The sequence below is a fragment of the Camelus dromedarius genome, chromosome 16, assembly GCF_036321535.1.
Source record: "Camelus dromedarius isolate mCamDro1 chromosome 16, mCamDro1.pat, whole genome shotgun sequence".
Classification (NCBI taxonomy): Eukaryota; Metazoa; Chordata; class Mammalia; order Artiodactyla; family Camelidae; genus Camelus; species Camelus dromedarius.
The window spans coordinates 25016450-25035648 of record NC_087451.1 but is presented as its reverse complement, the minus strand read 5'-3'; the positions used below and the strand labels follow the sequence as shown (position 1 = coordinate 25035648).

At 49.3% G+C, this 19199-nt stretch overlaps 1 protein-coding gene across 9 annotated transcripts in view; it reads left to right on the top strand.

Annotated features, from left to right (window-relative positions):
* SPECC1 (sperm antigen with calponin homology and coiled-coil domains 1) overlaps positions 1-19199 on the top strand; it is a 188715-nt gene that overhangs the window by 63440 nt on the left and 106076 nt on the right. Inside the window, exon 1 of one of the 9 annotated variants that reach the window (XM_064495326.1) lies at positions 16895-17037. The exons of the other annotated variants lie outside the window; for them this stretch is intronic. Coding sequence (XP_064351396.1) covers positions 16998-17037 — 40 coding nt within the window. The 5' untranslated portion in view covers positions 16895-16997. Of the gene's footprint in view, positions 1-16894; positions 17038-19199 lie in introns of those variants that run through there. 9 annotated transcript variants of the gene reach the window in all.

Below are 19199 nucleotides of genomic sequence, written 5' to 3'. Positions count from 1 at the left end.
TAGGTGGTCACTGAAATATCGGATCGCACTTTGTCTTTATGTGTCATGCATGAAGAAGAAGGAGGTGGAAGTGCTGGCACCGGCAGTGAGTGTGGGCTCTTACATCTCAGTACCGTTGAGACAAAGGGGCAGGTGATCTAGCGCGTTAGGAACAGCACCTCTGTCGGGCTCTCACTGGGCTCACAGCCGAACTCTATAGATTCAGCTGCAAAGAAAAAGTAAAGTTAAAGAAAGAGGACAACGCTAGCAGTGTAGATGGTTTCCTCCTACAGGAGAGGTGTAACTGTAAGTTACGCACGGACTCTTGGGGGCAGAAGTCTTCTCAGGGCCCTCAAGTCTTCGTTTTTGAACTTTTGGCTTTGGGACACGTTTCTGTAATGCACGGCGTGGTATAATTGGTTTTCTTTCCAACACGTTCACTTTGGAAAGGCTCTCGTCATGAAAGTAGAGTGCAGTGTTGTGGCTCTAAGCGCGCGGCAGCCACACCTGTGACCGACCAGCCTGTGTTGCACATTTTCCTGGGAATTGCCCTCCCGGAGGACCTCTAACCTAGGGCAGGAGGAGATGCTCTCACCTTAGGTAGCAGTGATTGCATGGGTGGTCACGCTCGCATGCGGTGCGGGCACTGCCTGAAGGGGCAGGAAGGAGTGTTTCCAGGTTCTGGTGTCCAGGCCCGATCTGCCCCCGGGCCTCTGCTGCCGTCTGCGGTGACAGGGGGAGCAGGTGGTCCAGCCCTGCTTGGTGCCGCCACGTGCCGGCCTCACTTGTCCTCACAGCAGCCTCCAGGAGAACATGGTGTCTCCTCTCCTCCAGATCAGGAAACCTCCGGAAGGTGGGCGAGTGTGGCTTTGTCTCTCCCGCTGCCCCACTGAGCGCTCGCTTCTCCCGTCGGATGCTTTCATCAGCACTGAGCATCTGCGGTACAGCCCGGGCACCTGCTTCCTTTTCTCCCTCAGGTGCCCTGCCGTCTTACCTGACGGGCGTGGAGTTTAGGGAATGGGTGGCCCCTTGTGCCGGCGGTAGTCTTCCCTGCGACCCCATAACTGCTCTTCTTGGGCCCCACGAAGTGCTGAGAGCCCGCCAGAGCGCTAAAGGAGTCCCGCCACCAGATGGCAGCCTCGTCCACAACACTGCCCGGTACTGGGCATCCCCACCGGACCAGCAGTTTAGGTGCCTGGCTTCAGAAACAGCCCTCCCCGTAGTCACTCACCAAGTCTACAAATACTCTTGAGTGCTCACTGTGCACTGGGCACTGTTCCAGGCAGCAGGGGGACCCCAGTGAACAGGACAGAACTCCCTGCGTCCACGGAGCTGCATGAACAGACATGGAAGGAACGCGGTGACCAGCCCAAGACCAGTAGGCAGCACGTGACTGGGGCCAAATGAGGAGGGGGCAGTGGTGGGGGGCGCGGGCGGGGGCTAGGGGGCTGGGGAAAGAGGAGTGAAATGACCCGACCTCACTTTGGAAGGGGTGCTTTGGCTGCGTGTGGGGAGTGGATGGATGGAGGGGACCAGACCAGAGGCCAGTGCCAGGCCCGGGAGAGAGCCTTTTGAAGGCTGAATAGTATTCTATCCTCTGTCAGCGCCACCTTGTCTGCGCCCTCCGTCATTGGCAGACCAGGGATGAGCTGTAGCTTCTGGCCGCGTCTGGGGCGACCCAGGTGTGAGGAGGTTTTGAACTTGGTGCCTGTGCCAATGAGTCCTGGATTCGCGGACGGTACCTGCGGGCTTCACGGCCCTGTATTTCCCAGGGGAGCGTGGCCCTCGGGGCTTGGTGGCTTTCCTGGGTCCTGCCTAGCAGCCAGTGATTCAGGGACGTGGGCAGTCTCCCTGCACCCCCCCGCCCCCCGCCAGGAATACTGATGTTCTGGCCGAATCTTCCATCCAGAGCCATGGCTGCCTCCCTGGTTCCCTGAGTCTGCTCTTGTGTCTTCCCTGAAAGTTCGCTGACTTCCCCCACCTCCTCTTCCCTCCTCGGTTGAGTTTACACCTAGGGGTAAACTTTCATTTTATTTACCTTATTGCTTTTGTGGATGGGATTCCTTGGCCATTGTATTTCTTCTTCTTTAATCTGGAATTCTCCGTGAACTTGCAGGTCATCTCCACACTAGTCCGATTTTACATGTGCTGCTGATGTGAATGCTCGCGGTGTCTTTTTAAAATCAGCTGTTTAAAAAAATATTTAATTTGCAACTGACTCCCTCCCTGACTGGCACTAATGGTTTTCAGCTGATTTGCACATGTGTTCCAAGTGGATGGCTGTATCAGCTGCAGATAACGCGCCTTTTGTCTCCTCCCCGGCCCCCGGACTGTGCCCTTCCTTTCTGATTCCTGCCGAGTCGTGTGTGGCCCGAGCTACGTTAAATGCCGGCCGTGTCATTGTTCTCACTGTGCTCTGGTTGCCCTTGGTGTTTCCCCATGAAGTCAGATGCAGACGGTTGGCTTGAATAGTCCATGCTGTGTGGGTTCAGTCCTTGCCTCCCTCTTTTGCTCAGGGTCGTTAGGATTGAGTGATAGATTTATTAAGTGCCCTCAAGGCATTTTCTTATTCCTGTCATTATTGCTTTTCTTTTTACCCTGGAGTCTCCTTCGGGAAATTCAAATTTGTGTCTATTAGGTCTCCTGGGTGTGTCTTCCATGTCCCATATTTCCCTTAATTGTTTTGATTACTTTCATTCATCCTCTGATTTTTTTTAAGTTTATCATCTAATAAGCTTTGCTTTGTGTTTCTTTCCTTCAACTACTGTGTTTTTAACCTTTAGTCGAAATTCTCTGATCGTGAACTCTTCGTTCTTCATGACTTCTTGCTCTGGCTTCATAGCTGTAAAAGCTCCTGGAATTTCAGTGAGGATGCAAATTAGAGATTTTCTAAACTCTTCTATTTCTTCCAGGAACTTTGTTTCGTAGGTGCATGTTTCCCCGGGTTCCTCAGATCTCTCCCCTTTTGCAAACAGCCAAGACTGTCCATACAGACCTAGTGACTTTCTAGAGCCGTCTGTCTTCACAGAGGGAAGTCCGTGCCCTGTCACGTGCTGGGGGCGGTGTCCACGCCGGTGACTTTCTGTCTTGCTGATGACTCGGGGTAAAGTTCTCAGCAATGCAAAGGGCTGTGTTCCCTTGATTTACGTGTTGGCTGCATTTCTAGAAAATTCAGTGTATAATCATGTGTGAAAACGCTCCTTGTGTTTCTATGTGAAACAGAGTTGGATTCCCAACTCAGATCACAATAAACAGGATTTTCACTTCCCGAATGCTGGGTCTCACAAGAAAGGAGAGTGGACAGTAGTAATCAGGCAGACCCCTGGTGTTGCAGGGCCCGCGGCAAGGAGGCAAGTCAGGGCCCACTGTTTATGGGCAATGTTCCGGCCAGGAGTTAAATCTGCTAGTAAAGAAAACCAAGTTTCAGGGAGAGGGTGTAGCTCAGGGATAGAGCGCGTGCTTAGCCTGCACGAGGTCCTGGGTTCAGTCCCCAGTGCCTCTGTTAAAAAAATAAACCTAATTACCTCCTTCCTCCCCTCCCCCCCCCAAGAAACCCCAAACAGACCAAAACAAAAAAAAGGAAAAGAAATTTCAAGGATTTCCGATGACCTGTTAGGTTGTGGATTTGATGAAAATAATTTTCTGGCTCATTTTCATTGTTTTTAATCAGAAATGAGTGAATTTTGTGTGGCAAATTTTATTCTTTTTCTTTTTTCCGCTCAACTTTTTCTCCCGAGTTCATCTTGGTATTTTGTAATTTCTATCACTTCATAACTTTTAATTATTCTCAAAGATTTTTAAAATGTAATGGTATTCAAAGTGTGCCATTTTTATATAAATTTTCATCAAAATGTAAGCTAAAGTCAATATCAAGGGTAAAAATGTATTTCCCTTATTTTAAATTACCTTTAATGTTGCAATAACTGTAGCTTCACGTGCAGTTGTGAGAAATAATAGAGGAAGACTCCCTGTGTCCTTTACCAGTTCCCCCAACGGTGCCTTCTTGCAGAGCAACAGGACAGTGTCACCAGTGGTACCGACATTCCGTCTCTCTGGCCCCGAGCCATCCTCTCTCAGTGGTCTCAGATTTGCATATATTCAGAATCCTGAAATACAGGGTGTTCCTGAAAGTTTGTTCGGCTGACTGGCTTGCTTTCGAAATTTGTTTGTTTGCATATTGGTTTCCAGGTCAAAACTTCGTTGCGTGCTGAGAAGGTACTTTTCCCACTCAGAGTACAGTGCAAGGTGGAAGTGCGTCGGCCCCACTGGACCTTGCTCCGATTGTCTTAATGCTGTTAGAAGGGCTGTTTTTCCTCCTTTGATCAACCCCCAAAGACAGTCCAGCTGAGGTGGTTTTACGCGGTGGGGACGCCTTTCGGGACACTGAGGCAAGAGATGAACAATAAGTGAAATCAGCCTGCATTGGATCATCTGCATTGTGCGGGAACTCTGTGTGGGGTTGACGCGGGCGCGCCAGCACACGTCAGCGGTGCAGCACAAGACTGTGGGAGCAGTGGCACGGGGGCGGGGGCCGCCTCCCTGCCGCATCCCAGCTGCGGGGCCTGAAGCAGATGAACCGCCCCTGCTCCAGGGAGCAGCCGCATCTGTGGGCTTCGAAGCGAAGTCGGGTAGAAAGGCTCCTCCTGCAGCTGCTTACGCGCGATGAGTTTTCCGAGTGAACCCGTCCTGGCTCCCGGCAGTCCCCGTGTCTCCTTCGAGGCCCTTGCAAGCCATTCCTTTAAAAAAATCTGTTCTATCAAATTCTAGTGTTTGGCCAGGTAAAAATTTTCACTTGTATTCATTTTTCTGAGTAGGCTCCGCAATTCCCATGGCACCACATGTGAAGAGGGCGGTGACATGTTTTGCCCCCCCCCCCCCCGCTGCCCCGTCACCCGCCGTCTGGCACGCGGGTATCCCAGAGACGCCCAGTGTGTTCGGGGGCAGGTGCCGCTTCTTGTCCCTGCTGCGTGCGGGGCGCGGGGCGGGGGCCGGTGGGTCATCCCCACGTGCGCAGTGCTCCGGCCGTGGTCCACGCCACTCCCCCTTCTGCGTGCAGTTTCTGTCTCTCTGGGCCCGAGCCGTCGCCTCTCAGGGGTGACATAACCATCCACGACCTCATTCAAAGTCACCTCAGCGTCTGGGGTTGTAATTTCCCAGGGCCGGGGGATTTAAGCTCATTTGGTGGTTTTCTTGGATTTGAGAATCCTCTCACTAAAGTCTGACCTGCCCTCTGCAGGGCAAACCATTTTGGGGTGTCCTTGTTTTTTTTCTTTAATTTTTATTTATTATTATTATTATTATTAATTGAAGTATCGTCAGTTACAGTGTGTCAGTCTCCGGTGTACAGCACAGTGTCCCAGTCATGCACACACATACTCGTTTTCATATTCTGTTTCATTAAAGGTTATTACAAGACATTGAGTGTCATTCCCTGTGCTACATTTGGGGTGTACCTGTGAGAGGGGACAGGACAGGTGTGGGGTCTAGAGCAGTGGGCGGGGTGGGCTGGGGGCTTTGCCCTTAACCATTTCCAGCAGATCTCGGCTCCTTTTCAGGGTCAGCTTTTCAGACTTTTTCTTCCAGAATTCTGCCCACTTCACAGCCCCCTCACCCCCCGACTCTGTGTCCTGTTCTTCAGTCGTCGACACGCCCTCACATTTGCCGGGGTCACAGTCACACTGGTTGTTTGGGACGCTCCCCCTGTTTTTCTCCCGTCGGCATCATCGTTACTCATTGTTGGGGGGCTCAGAATCTCCCCTTTGGAGAAGCATCATGTGTCTCCCTGCCTGTAAGATGAGGTTAATCACACCCCACCTCGGGCAGTTGCGTGGATGAAATGAAACAGCCTTTGGGAGGATCCGAGGGCAGAGGGTGAAATGTAGCTGCGTTTGTAACATGTTCTTTCCCTCAAACCCTCCCCCTTAACGGAACCCCTGGGCTGGGAACTACTGCAGTTAAATAAAACCTCCCTGCCTTGGCCTCCGGGGCACCTTGCCTGGAAGACAAGGTGTTTTTTTTTTCTCCCAAAGTTATCACTGAGTGCACTTGGTCAACAAGTCCTTTTTCAGTCAAAACAAGTCATTTTTAGTCAAATGAGGGCCAGGTTTTGACTTGATATACAGAGGAATGTTCTAACAGCCAGAGAAGTTCAGGGACACCGCCCCAGTAAATGAGGAATCCTGGTTACCGCTGGGGAGGCGTTACTCTGTGCCGCGCTCCTCGGTGGAGAGGTTTGGAAGTGACAGGGTCAGATCTTTGTGAACATCCTTCCCCAGCCGGAAGGGGTTGCCCTTATGCTGAAACACATTTTCCTAGATGTCTTCCCTCGTAGGAGACAGTCTTCCAGGTGCGCGGACTAGAAGGTCCCTGATGACTCCCAGACCTGCATCTCTGCCCCACCTTGCACTGCCTTCCAGAAGCACGCCCCCAGCTGCTGACAGCGTCTCACGGATGTTCTGCATGTGTGTCCATCCGTTTGCTCCTTCAACAAATGCTTAGTGTCCACCAAGTTCCGGGCATCTTCCTAGGTGCCAAGGATGCAGCGGTGAACGAGCCAAGGGAAGCCCGGCCCTCCGGGGTCTCGCTCTGCGTTCTCGTGGGACTGATGGGGAGGACGTTCACCGCCCTGCTGCCCTGGCTCCCCTGCTTCCTCTAGGTCCGACTCCTCAGGACTGCGGCGGGCTCCCTCGCCCAGATCAGCCTTGCTGTTACCTGCCAGCCTCCTTCCCCTCAGTGTGTGATGCTCTCTGTCGCAGTGTCTCATTTCTTCTGGGCTCCCCTGACCCCACCCTGCACAGCGTCTCTCATCTAAAGCACCGACGCTTCCCGGCTGGAGCTGGGCTGTCCTTAACGCTTGCTTCACACTCCTGCCCTGAGTGATCGGGACCAGTTTGGGTCAATTGGTCGACGAAGTTGGTTAAATCAGGGAATCCTAAAAAAGCAAAATGTACACTCTAAACGTTTTATTTTCACCCACAACGTCCAAGTGCTCCCGCCCGCCGCCGTCTGCTGCAGAGCCAGGGCGTTTTCTTGGAGTGCGTTAGCATCTCCGCACACCTGGACCTCGTCTCCCGGACTTGCGGTTCTAGTCTCTAGACAGGAGCGAGGGCTTGGGTGCTCCGGAAGAAGAAGATGCCTGCGGGGTCCTCTCTCAGGATTGCAAACGGACCCCTCATCTCGTGTAGCTGCTTCCAGCACTTTTAAACAGCTCCCTTCATCAAGCCTTTTCAAAGCATTCAGAGTGGCTTTTGAGGAAAGCGTCTCTCTTTGCACTCATATGTCATTGGTTCCCATGATAATTCAGCTATGTAAATAAAATCACTAGTTCGAGCATATTCCATATTCGGGGTTGTGACAAACGCGCAGGCCTCTCGGTACAGGGACGCCCCGTGTGGAGGGAGCAGGGGCACCGAGAGGGCTCATCCCACCCAGGATACTGGTCAGTGCGTCTTATTCACATGGTGACTCGATACCTGTAAAGTGTCAGGCAGCAGGTGCATGAGACAGCGTGGTTTGTGCCAGAAGAGTAGCCGTCCTGAACTGCAGGTTTCATCAGCCACCCGTCTGCTCAGACACTTCGGGTGCAGCCCTGCTGGGCTGCGAGAGGGACTGGGGCAAACCTCTTCATCCAGCGTGACCCCTGCAGCCCCATCTCCACCCTGTTGGTGCCCTGAGCTCCAGTCCCAGGCGCAGGGACACACGCAGGACATTCTCACCATCAAGCCTTTGTTCCCCTGGATGAACACAGGCGCAGCCCAGCTGCTGGGGCCCACATCTGGGGACACACGTGTCCTGCCAGGCACCTGCCCCTCCAGCCACGGAGGGACCAGCTCCAGCCTATAGACAGCATCTCCTCCTTGAAGCCTTTCTTGATCTCACAACAGGATGTGCTTTTCCCCCTTTCAAAGACATGCTGCCTTTGTATCCCCATCAGGGCCTCGTGGGTCCCGGCCTGCGCTGTCCCTCCTTCCTGCCCAGTCATTGTCTGTGGCTTTGCATGGAGCCGGGTGTGGGAGCTGCCGGCAGCGCGTTCCGGAAGCAAGTCCATCTATCTCTCTCCCCCTTTATCTCATCTTCAAAGCCTATGTCTTCCCAGCCTATCTTCTCAGTGGCGAGGCACCCCCAGGATTCAGTCACGCTAATTGATTCAGAATGAGGACGGGGCTCTTTTTAGTTCAGAAATAATTCATAGTCTTGAAGGCTCATCCATTTATCTCCCTTGATTTAAAAAAAACCCAGTCTTATTGAAATATAATTTACATATCATCACAGTCACCCGTTTGAACCGTGCAAGCCGCTGGTGTTTAGTAAGCGTACAGCCGTCCACCGTGACGGAGCTTCACAAGACTTTCAGAAAGGTCCCTCGTGCTGATTCCAGTCAATTCCGGTGCCCCCACCCCACCCCGGGCTCCAGGCCACCACGACAGAGCCTCCCTCGACTTTTCCTGCCACCTTTTCATCACTGGAGAGGTTTTTAGACCAATAGACATGCTGTTTGCCTGAGGAACTTTTCTTCTGGTCCAGTTACTGAACTTCGTTCATTCGCCTCCCTTTGACTTTCTCCCTGCGTTTAAGTTTCTCTTGGTTTTCTTTGTGTGACTCTTGTCTCTGCTAAGCAAGTTGGCCTTCGACTTGTTAAGAGAGTCAAGGCTTCCCCACTCCTTTAGCGTATGGAAATCGTGAAGAGTGTCATGTGCAAAACAGGTCCCTAGCCCCTCCAAGGCGTGGAAAATCTGATCTCCTGTTATATTCAGTATAGGGCACAAAAAGCCACGTTAGTGTTTTTGGTAACATACAGTTTTTGGTAAGAAAAATGACATTGTTTTTTTGAAGATGATCAACGCCTGATAGCTTTAAAAATTCGTATGTAGAAAAGTACAAAGAACGTCAAAGCTTGACCCAGACAGAACCCAGCTCTCAGAAGCAACCGGCGGTAAACGAGGGTGGTCTTCTTTCCTAACACCCCTCTCGGCAGCGATACAGCGAGAAGGACGGTCGCTGCTAGGCCTGCCAGGCCGGGCGGCAGCTCTGGGTCCGGGGCCCCCGGCCAGACCCGGGCATCCTCAAGGGCAGGCCCTCGGCAGGGCAGCATCCGACCACACCGGGCACAGAAGCAAAAGACACCTGCGGCGCTGGCTGGGTGGCAGGCTTGGCCTGTCTGCAGTGGGGATGAAGGTCGAGTTATAGTAATAAGTGACCAGAGCTAGAAAGATACCTTTTCACCCTGTTAACTCGACCCCTATTTGTGCTCCTGGACTCGGCAGCCTAGGGAACCTTACGTGCCACCAAGGCGCCGGTAAATGTTCAGCCTTGGCTTGTCTTTCACATGTAATGTGAACTTCAGACTCTTCAGGCCAGCGATGAGTTTTTAGCATTTACACGCAGCTGCGTGGGCAAGTGGTGGGTGGGCAACACAGCTCTGAGGCTGGGGGGAGGGGAGCGTGACACGGGCACTCAATGAGGCTGGCGGAGACGGGGACGGACGGTGGGAATTTTGTTGGATGGGGTTTGCAGCGCTGATGGTCACATCTTCTTTCACTTAGATTGTAGCGATGTTACTTATATTTAAGTTGAGCCCTGTTGAAGATTTTTTTAATTAAAAAATATGTTTTCTGTAATCCAGGAAGGGTTTTCAAGATTTTCTCTTGGAGTTTACAATTACTTATTACAAGAAACTGTTTGCTTTTCTGAATCCTGAATCCTGAATCCTGAATTAGTGGCTTCACTTTGAAGATTCTGGGCTCGGCTTCTCTCTGAGGCAGAGAGGTAGAAAAAGAAAGAGTAAGTCCTTTGGAGGCAATGGGCCTGACTTAAACCCCCGCTCCTTCCTTTTCACCTGTAGGTCCTTGGCAGGCTAGCTAGTCTCTTTAACCTGAATCCCTGACTTGAGAAAAAGAGCCTTGAGGTCAGACCCTGACTCAGCGGGACTTCCACACGCTGGAAGCGTACCATGCAGTATTAACGAAACAAAAGGTGGGTGACTCAGAGGTGGTCTAATCTGGGGACACAGTGATGTTGTGGAGGAGCCAGTTCTTTCCGTCTTTCTGGTCTACCCTCTGCAGCGTGTGGACGGAGCCCTCTGGCCAGCTTCCCTCCCCGTCTGGGTGGAGTTGGCTGCTGTAATTCTGCTGATCGCGAGCAGAGGACAAAGTCCAGTGGAGGAAAAGGGCATCTCTTCCAGTGTGTCCCCTTCAGGGCAAGAAAGCTTTCCCCAGCCCTCCCACCAGGCCTCCCCCAGCCACCAGCCAGGAAAATGGAGTCACTGTTATTGGCTTAGACTGTGTCACTAAGAGTCACTCCTGAGCTAAGAACCGTGTGACCTTCCATCAGTGTCCTGTCTCACGTCCATGGAGCTCTTCAGCAAGAAAGGAGGAGGGAACAGCTGACAGACAGGTAGTCCCCAGTGACTGTTAGACCTGTGTTGGGGTGTTACTTTAAATCTGAGGTCATTATTGTCTTTAAAGGAACAGACTTTATTTTTTTCATTTTTCATTTTTATTAGGTAAAATTGATACAATTTGACTGTACATATATAATATGTTACATGTAAATATATATATATAATATACTGCACATTTTTTACATATATCACTGTTCATTGTTTTTAAGAACAGTTTAGAGCTTTAGTTTTTTAAGCTTACATAGTTATCAAAGGAATAAAGCCAACCACAAAATAAAAATCAACAGAATGCAGTAATCCAGTCATAAAGGACAATCAGATGTGCTCACACATATTCAAGAAATCAATCATCTAAGTTGTAAGTAGTTCATTTGTGTCCTTTTTTTTTTTCAGATTCCACATATGAGTGATATATGGTGTTTTTCTTTCTCTTTCTGGCCTACTTCATTTAGAATGACGATCTCCAGGTCCATCCAGGTTGCTGCAAATGGCATTATTTTATCATTTGTTATGGCTGAGTAGTGTTCCATTGTGTAAATATACCACAGCTTCTTTATCCAGTCATCTTTCGATGGACATTTAGTTTGTTTCCATGTCTTCGCTGTTGTAAATAGTGCTGCCATGAACACTGGTATGCATGCATTTTTCTGAATTAAGGTTCCCTCTGGGTATATGCCCAGGAGTGGGATTGCTGGATCATATGGTAAATCTATTTTTAGTTTTTTGAGGAATCTTAATACTATTTTCCATAGTGGCTGCACCAGACTACATTCTCACCAACAGTGTAGGAAGGTTCCCTTTTCTCCACACCCTCTCCAGCCATTTATCTTTCATGGACTTTTGAATGATGGCCATTCTGACCGGTGTAAAGTGATACCTCATTGTGGTTTTGATTTGCATTTCTCTGATAATTAGTGATATTGAGCATTTTTTTCACGTGCCTGTTGCCCATTCATATGTCTTCATTGGAGAATTGCTTGTTTAGGTCTTCTGCCTGTTTTTGGATTGGGTTATTTGTTTTTTTCTTATTAAGCTGTATGAGCTGTTTATATATTCTAGAGATTAAGCCCTTGTCAGTCTCATCTTTTGTAAGTATTTTCTCCCATTCTGTAGGTTGTCTTCTTGTTTTGCTTATGGTTTCCTTTGCTATGCAAAAGCTTATAAGCTTAATTAGGTCTCATTTGTTTATTTATTTTTTTAATAAGTGTTAAGAATTAATATCTTGGTAGTGAGATGTTTATGTACATTTGTAATTATTTCTTTTGAATAAATTCCTAGAAGAAGAATTGCTAAGTTTAAGGATATGCACATTTTTTTTCTTGTTTTGTTTTCTGATCATGAAAGTAAAATATGTTTATTGTTAAGGTATTAGTGATACTTGCTATAGAAAAAGCAACTCCTGTATAACCCTGTTTTTCAGTTACTTGGTTATTTGTTATTTGGTTATTTGTAGTAATTTGCTACATACATGTCCAAATTCACTTTTACACATACTAATATGTACAATATGAGAAAGCATTAAAAATATTGCCGTGTAGATATTATTTTATTGTATAAATGCCTAAATGTAAGGAGGTTTTTATATTCAATGAAGATTCCTAAAAACCCTTTTTTTGGTCTTCCTTAAATATCCATTTCAAATATAAGTGAAATAGAAAATACATAATTTTAAAATTAATTTTTGTAAATTGAAGTCTAGCCAGTTTACAACGTGTCAATTGCTGGTGTAAAACATAATGTCCCAGTCATACATAGATATAGATACGCATATATTGGTTTTCATATTCTTTTTCATTATAGGTTACTATAAGATACTGAATATACTTCCCTGTGCTAGAAAATAATAATTTAAATGTCTAATTTATCAATTTAGTTACACCTTTACCTTTGAAATCACACCTTAGATAAATATAATCATTTAGAATTACATCGTTGCTCTTTTAAACAAGCGTCATAGGCACCTAGGACAACCCTAGAGCATTTTTGAGGTCATTTAGCACGGGTTGTGGAACTTACCGCGCCACCTCCCCGGGGCTCCGGATGATCACTCTGAGTCCCTTGGAAATTCCGTCCTATTCACGTAACCTCGGGCGGGTGGCTGTCATTTGCGCCGAGTTGTGATTCCCACAACCTGCTTCTGAGGCTCTCTTTAAAAGCTGTGTTTTCAGTGAGGGCGAGTGCTGCGCGTCGTGAGGTCACGCCCTCAGGAATGATCACGAGGAGTGTGTTCACCTCCTTTCAAAACCGTGTGACCATGTTAAAACTAGCATTGGTCCAGGCTGTTTCAGGATGTGTCTTCCATAAATAGTATTTAATGCTGATTGGATCCTGGTGGTTTTTGAAAAAAAAAAAAAAGAAAGAAAGAAAACAAAGAACTTTGGAGACATAGGGAAATTTTAGTACAGACTGTATACTGTATCATATTTTGAACATATGATTTTCCGTGGGTTGTGATAAGGCTGCTGCAGGAGAGTGCTGCCGGGGGTCATGCTGGAAGTACTTGGAGGTGAAGCCTCATGATGTCGGCAACGTGCTCTCAAAGGAGTCGATGGGACAGAAAATGGAGAGGGGTGGAGAGAAGTAAAGGAGATAAAATGTATCATTGGTAAATGCAGGTGAACAGAGGTGCCATCGTGGTTCTCCCACTTTTCCATGAATTTGGAAATGCTCAAAATGAAAAATTGAACAATAAAGAAGGCTTTCCCCCTCCAGCATTATAAAAATATTCATCCATGTTTATTTCTGGGACTTTTATCTTTGTGTATTTTACACTTAAATTTATATTGAATTGGAATTTATTTTTGACATAAAGAGTGAGATACAGTCTGCATTCCACTTGAAGTCCTACTTCATATTAAACTCTTTTAAATATGTTTTTTGGGGAATTTCCGCTCTGTTGTAACCACACTGTTTTTCTGATGTAACATTATGGCATGTTTTTATTTCTAATAAGACAAATCTCTATTCTCTCTCTTCCAGATTTTCTTAGATTTTCCCATGCTTTTTTTCCTCCAGGTGAACTTTGGAATTAAATGCATGACATTCATGATTCATTTGAATTTTGTTAAAATTAAACATTAATTATTTGGGCATACTTGATTTTAAAAAATAATGTTTAGTCTTATTTCAACAACAAGGATTTCTCTGGATATCAAAGAACCCTTCAGGTGAACTGATGGCTATTTTGTTTGAGAAGTTAGCGTTTTTGTTGATTATAGAGTAAATAAATATGTTATTTACTTCAGTATTTATTAGAGTTTATGGAGGCAAAAATGACTAAGACAGCATCACTGCTACTCAAAGAGTTCATAGTCTTCTAAAGAAGAATAGTTTACATAATGTGATTTTGTGGGAACATACACACATTTACAAGGTACAGAAGTACAGTAGGGGATTTAATTCTGGCTAGGGTGGGCAGGCTCCCTGGAGGAAGCGATGCTGGACCAAGAATTTAGAAGAAAGGACAGGCATTTGCCAGGTGGTCAGGTTAGAAGGGTACCACATCAGAGGGCACATCGCAGATAGGAAGGCACCGAGGCCCAAGGCAGTGGGGTGTTTTCCAGGCACCACAACTGGCCATGTCGCTGGGAGATAAAGGGATGGTGTACTTTTGTCAGATGAGGCTGGATTGACAGGTGTGGAGGTGCGGTACAAGATTACACCGTAGGGAAGAACTGGGGACTTTGTCCTAAGGGTAGAGGGAAGCCTTGGGGAGCTTTTAAGCAGAGGTGTGATAAAGTTGGATTTGCCTTCTTTTTTTTCCCTCCAATTTCACACTGAATCTTTTTTTAATTGAAGTATAGTTGGTTTACAACATTGTGGTTGGTTTACAACATTGTGTTAATTTCTGGTGTATAGCACAGTGATTCAGGTGTGTGTGTGTATGTGTGTGTGTGTGTGTGTGTGTGTGTGTGTGTATGTACCTTTTCATATCCTTTTTTATTATAGACTGTGACAGGATATTGACTATAGTTCCCTGTGCTATACCAAGGACCTTGTTGTTTATCTTGCATCCTTGATAAATCGAGGTGGGGAGGGGTTTGAGCAAAACTGGGAACCCCAAGTCAGTGGGAAGCTGATGCTAATTCATCCTTGTGAGAATGAAAGGCCCAAAATAAACAAGTTCCAGCAAAGACGAGAGAGACAAGATTACAACGATGTTACAGAGATAAAATACACACAGGACTTGAGTAAATATTTTAGACTATAAAAGAGCCATAGTTGTTGGGGATGTATCTTGGATTGGTATCTTGTCCAGTTTTCATAAAGGGACGCACGTTCATTGCATAACACTTGATGGGATTAATGAGATGGCCCATCAGGTTCCCAGACTCTCTGGACCAGTAGGTAACTGTTCCATAAATTGAAGCTCCGTCACTGTCACAGCATTCACAAATTCAGCCTTTGTCTGTTGCCCCATAAATATTTTGGGACATTGACCATCTGTTTTGGGCCTTTTCTTCGTCTTTTGACAGGGCGGGGGACTTGTACTTGACCTCATATGCATTTCTGCTCTAAAAATCTTCCTTATGTGATGTATCTTCCTTAGTCCATTAGCTCCGGTGTGTTCTGTGTTGTGCCAGGTTTCGTAGGTTACAGAAACAGAACTATGACTCCTGCCTCTGACCAACTAGTTTTGTTGGAGAAACTGCCTTGTGGCACTATTACTGAAAGTAAGTAATGTGTAAGAGCTGATTTGTTTATGGTACAGCCATTCTCCGCTCTCATGATGTTTGGAGAGACAGTAAACCAATAAACAAGTATATTGTCTACTACATGGTAGTAAATGTCACAAAGTTCAACAAAGCAGAGGAGTGTGTGTGTTGAGGGTCTGATTTACTATTTTGTGTGGTGTAACAAGAGAAGCCCTCCTTAACTGAATGAATGAAATTTGACCAGAGACCGAAGAAGTGAGAGCAAGTGAACCATATGGTCTATGTAATGTAGGAATGTGGGGAAAGGCTTTCTAGGCAGAGGGAACAGCAAGTGCAAAGGCCCTGGGGTGGGAACAACTGAGCTGGTTTGAGGAGCAGTGTGAGAGGGGAAAGGCGAGTCCCCTGGTGGAGGGAGGGGCCTTAGAAGCCATTATCAGGGCTTTGGCTTTTCCTCTGAGTGAGACATCAAGCCATTGGAGTGTGTGAGTAGAGGTGTTGTATGATTTGACCTGGGTTTTAGGATTGTCACTCTGTTGTGTAAAGATTACAGGATAAAGAGGCAGGGCAGAAGAAGGGAGACTGGCTGGGAGGCAGCTGCCATCATCCTGGTCAGTGATGCTGTGGTGGTGAGGAGCACTGAGATACAGTGGCATTTGCCACATATGTCTCGACATATTCCATTTACTGAGATGGAAAGACTACGTGAGACATGGATGGAAGAAGTCTGGAATTCGGTTTTGTTCCCGTTAACCTGAAGGTGCCTGTTAGGACATCAAAGAGGAGGTGTCAAGAAGGTAGTTGGACAGGGGAGTCTGGAGTTCAGAAGGCAGGACTGGGCTGAAGGTATACAGGTGGTATTTAAAAGCCACAGGTTGGCTGCGATGAGCAAGTCAGACAGAGGCGATGACTAGATTGGACAGAGATGACCGAGCTTTAGGGCACTTGGGGTCTAGAGGTCCAGGAGATGAGGAGAAACCAATGAAGGGGACTGAGAGGAGGACTGGGGAGGTGGGCAGAAAACCAGGAGAATGTCGTGTCCCGGAAGCCAAAGGAATAAACTGCTGTGACTCGATGCTGAATGACAGCTGAGGCGGACCAGGGTTCAAGTGATGCAGGAGACGGGGCCAGTCCGTCCCGTTCATGGTTTTACTGCCCATGAGATGCTTTTTGCTGCAGGACTTAGTGAGTTCTAAGCATTTCACTGTGTGGCTAACCATGAAAGTCGTTCGGGGTAATTTCCATAAGTCAGTCATTTCTGATAGCAGTTTCTGTTTAGGATTGGCATGAATTTTTATAACGAGTGGCAGTATTCATCTTGGAAAGCCGGCAAGTCTTCGTTAAAGCGTTTTCTTCACCACCTCCGTCCCTCAAGTTGTTTGTTCGTCTGCTCATTCATTCCAAAACGGACTAATTACCAACACCCCAAAATACTTCGGAAGCGCCTGTCGCATGCTAAGCCCAGGTTTTCCTGAAGGACCGCGCCTTTCTCGGGACGCTCGGCCTCAGCCTCCCCGCAGCGGGGATTTTCCAGGCCAGTGTCCAGCTGCAGTTCGCGGCGTCCGCCCCTAGAGGCCGGAAGTCGGGCAGCGGGCGCGTCCCTCCCCCGCCTGGGAGGGACCCCTCGGATGCTCAGGGACGACATGCAAATCAGGTGGGCCGGCGGTATGCAGATAAGGTGGGCGGGCGGTATGCAGATACGCAGGCCGTGTCGGGCCGGCTGGCCGCCGGAGCCGAGGTGGGCGGGCCCGCGAGGGGCGGTATGCAGATGAGGTGGGCGGGCCGCATGCAGATGAGCGGGCGCGGAGCGGCCGGGCGGCCGCGGGGACTGGAGGCGCCGGCCCTTTCTTTGACTGGAGCGGACCCGCCGGACGCAGCCGCCTCGCCAGTCCGGGCCGGCGCGAGCTGCCGCGCGGTGGACACGCCGTCCGAGGCGGCCAGCCGGCCGCGGCTCGAGGCGGCCGAGCATGGGCAACCACTCGGGGCGGCCCGAGGACCCCGAAGCAGGTCTGTGCGGTGGGCGGGGGTCGCCGCGCCCCCTCCCGCCGGGCGCCCTTCCCCCACCGCCTCCGCCGGGCCGCGCCGCCCGCGGGCGCCGAGGGGCGCGCGGAGCCGCGAACTTCCCGGCCGCGAGTCCCGCCTCTGGAATGCGCCCGGGGCTTGTGCAATCACCTGTGCCCGCACCGCGACGAGGAAGTGCCGCCGGCTCACCTGGAGCCCCGGGGGCGCGGGGCCGGGGGCGGGCCGCCGGCGGGCCGGGCGCGCGGGCGCTGGGCGCGGACTCCCGGGGCTCCGGCCGCGCTTCTGGTCCTCGTCCCTGTGCGTGTCGCACACTTTCCAGAGTCCCGTGGAAGGGGCGGCCCGTCAGCAGATCTGTTACTCAGCCTCAGGCCCGCGGCCGGGTTGTGACTGTCTCTTACTCAGAATAGCCGGTGCTTATTCTGGAATACCAGGCGCTTCTCTGGTTTATCAAAATTTTATTTCCTCCAACTGAGCGAGCTCGGCGGAGAGTCAGCTGGCCTCTGGGTTTCATGTCCCGGTTGGTCCTCCTGGCCTCCCACACAGATTTAGATGCTGGTGACCACGGGGTTGCATTTAAAAACAAGACGGAACATTTCTGTACCGTCGCAGAGGCAAATGGGATTTAATTTGGCCTCCAAGGTGCCCCCTGGCTGGTTTGGGAGAGATGGTAAACCTAGGACTGGAGGCCTGGGCTGGCAGGTGACAGGTGTGTGTATCTGTGATAAAGTTAGAATGCTAAATACTTTTTCCAGGGAGTCATTCTTAAATCTGAATTTGAGGAAATTGAAGCCCTAAGAGGTGGAGCCGCTTGTCCAGGTGACAGGCCAGGAATGGGGCGCGGAGCTGTCACTAAGACTTGGGTCTCTTGGCCTGCATCTTCTGTTCTTCACTCACTGTGGCAGGGAGGCCACGCCGGGGCAGGCCGTGACCTTGCGGCTGGGCGGAGGTGGGTGCCTCCCAGGCAGCTGTGGGACGTTGGACTGGCAGAGCAACCAGGATGGAAAACTCCAGAGATGGGGTCACTGCATGGATTACATAGGGGTGACTCTAAACCACACAGCACCTACCCAAACTTCTTGGGGTGAAATAGGCAATATTTGCAAATTAATGCCTTTGTCATAAGCAGCTCCATGATAAACGACTAGGTAGACGATCTGTAACATTTTAAGAGCACCTCGCACTAGCACATCCCTGCCCAGGTATTGTGAAAACCCGTGTGTGCTCTTTCTTTAGTGTCAAAACTGTGAAGACACTGCCCGCTTGCTAGTTTTTGAGTTATTTGGGTGCTTGTATTCCAGTTTCTAAGTGACCTTGCTTTTTAAAACACTAATAGATAGGGGATGGACAGGACACTATGCCAGTGCTTTATTTTGCTGCATTTTTCGAAGAGGGCGTATAGTTTCAGAATGGGAACTCAGTCTGATTAGCTGCCAGTAAGGACACCTGATTATAAAGTCTCAGGAAAGACTTTAAATGCTAGGCTGTTGTTAGCTGAAAGTGTGTGTATAACTTTGAGTGACCTCAGTGCTGTGATGAAAGGCTCTAGACTGTCCCTGTGAGACCCTGGGAATCAGAGTTTTGTTAAAGATTCGCATATCCGCTGTCTGCATTACTGTGCACGGGGCTGGGATGGTGGTGGGGGCCTCCCACTGGCAGTGGTGGAACCCTGGACTAGGATCAGAACAAGTGCTTCAGTGGGTCATCGGAGCAAGGGGCCCAAAGGGGCATGGTAGAGGTAAGGGGGACACAAGGGGGCTGGAGGAGGCAGAGCAAGACCCAAGTCTGATTTTCACGGTTCCTGGGTCATGTCAGTTTTGTCCTTGTGGGGTGCAGACCCTTCAACAGCATTGGGAATGAAAGAGTGTTATTGGAGAGTACCCCCTGAGAAAGACCAAAGGGGTAGGAAGCAGAATGGGCCGGGAAGGCCTGTAGACCATGGTGCAGACACAACACCCAGACAGGAAGGGGAGGCGGCGGCTGTTTGGGCAGAGAACCGTGCGGGTCTGACCAGGCCCTGGCAGCTGCCTGGGGTGCCCAGAGCAGACCGGCCGTTAAAGGAGTCCCGAGTCAGGCGGAGGTGGCCAGTCCCTCGTCCTGTGGCTGGGTCAGTCCTTGCTGGAGGCTGCCTGGGAGGAATGTGCCCTTCA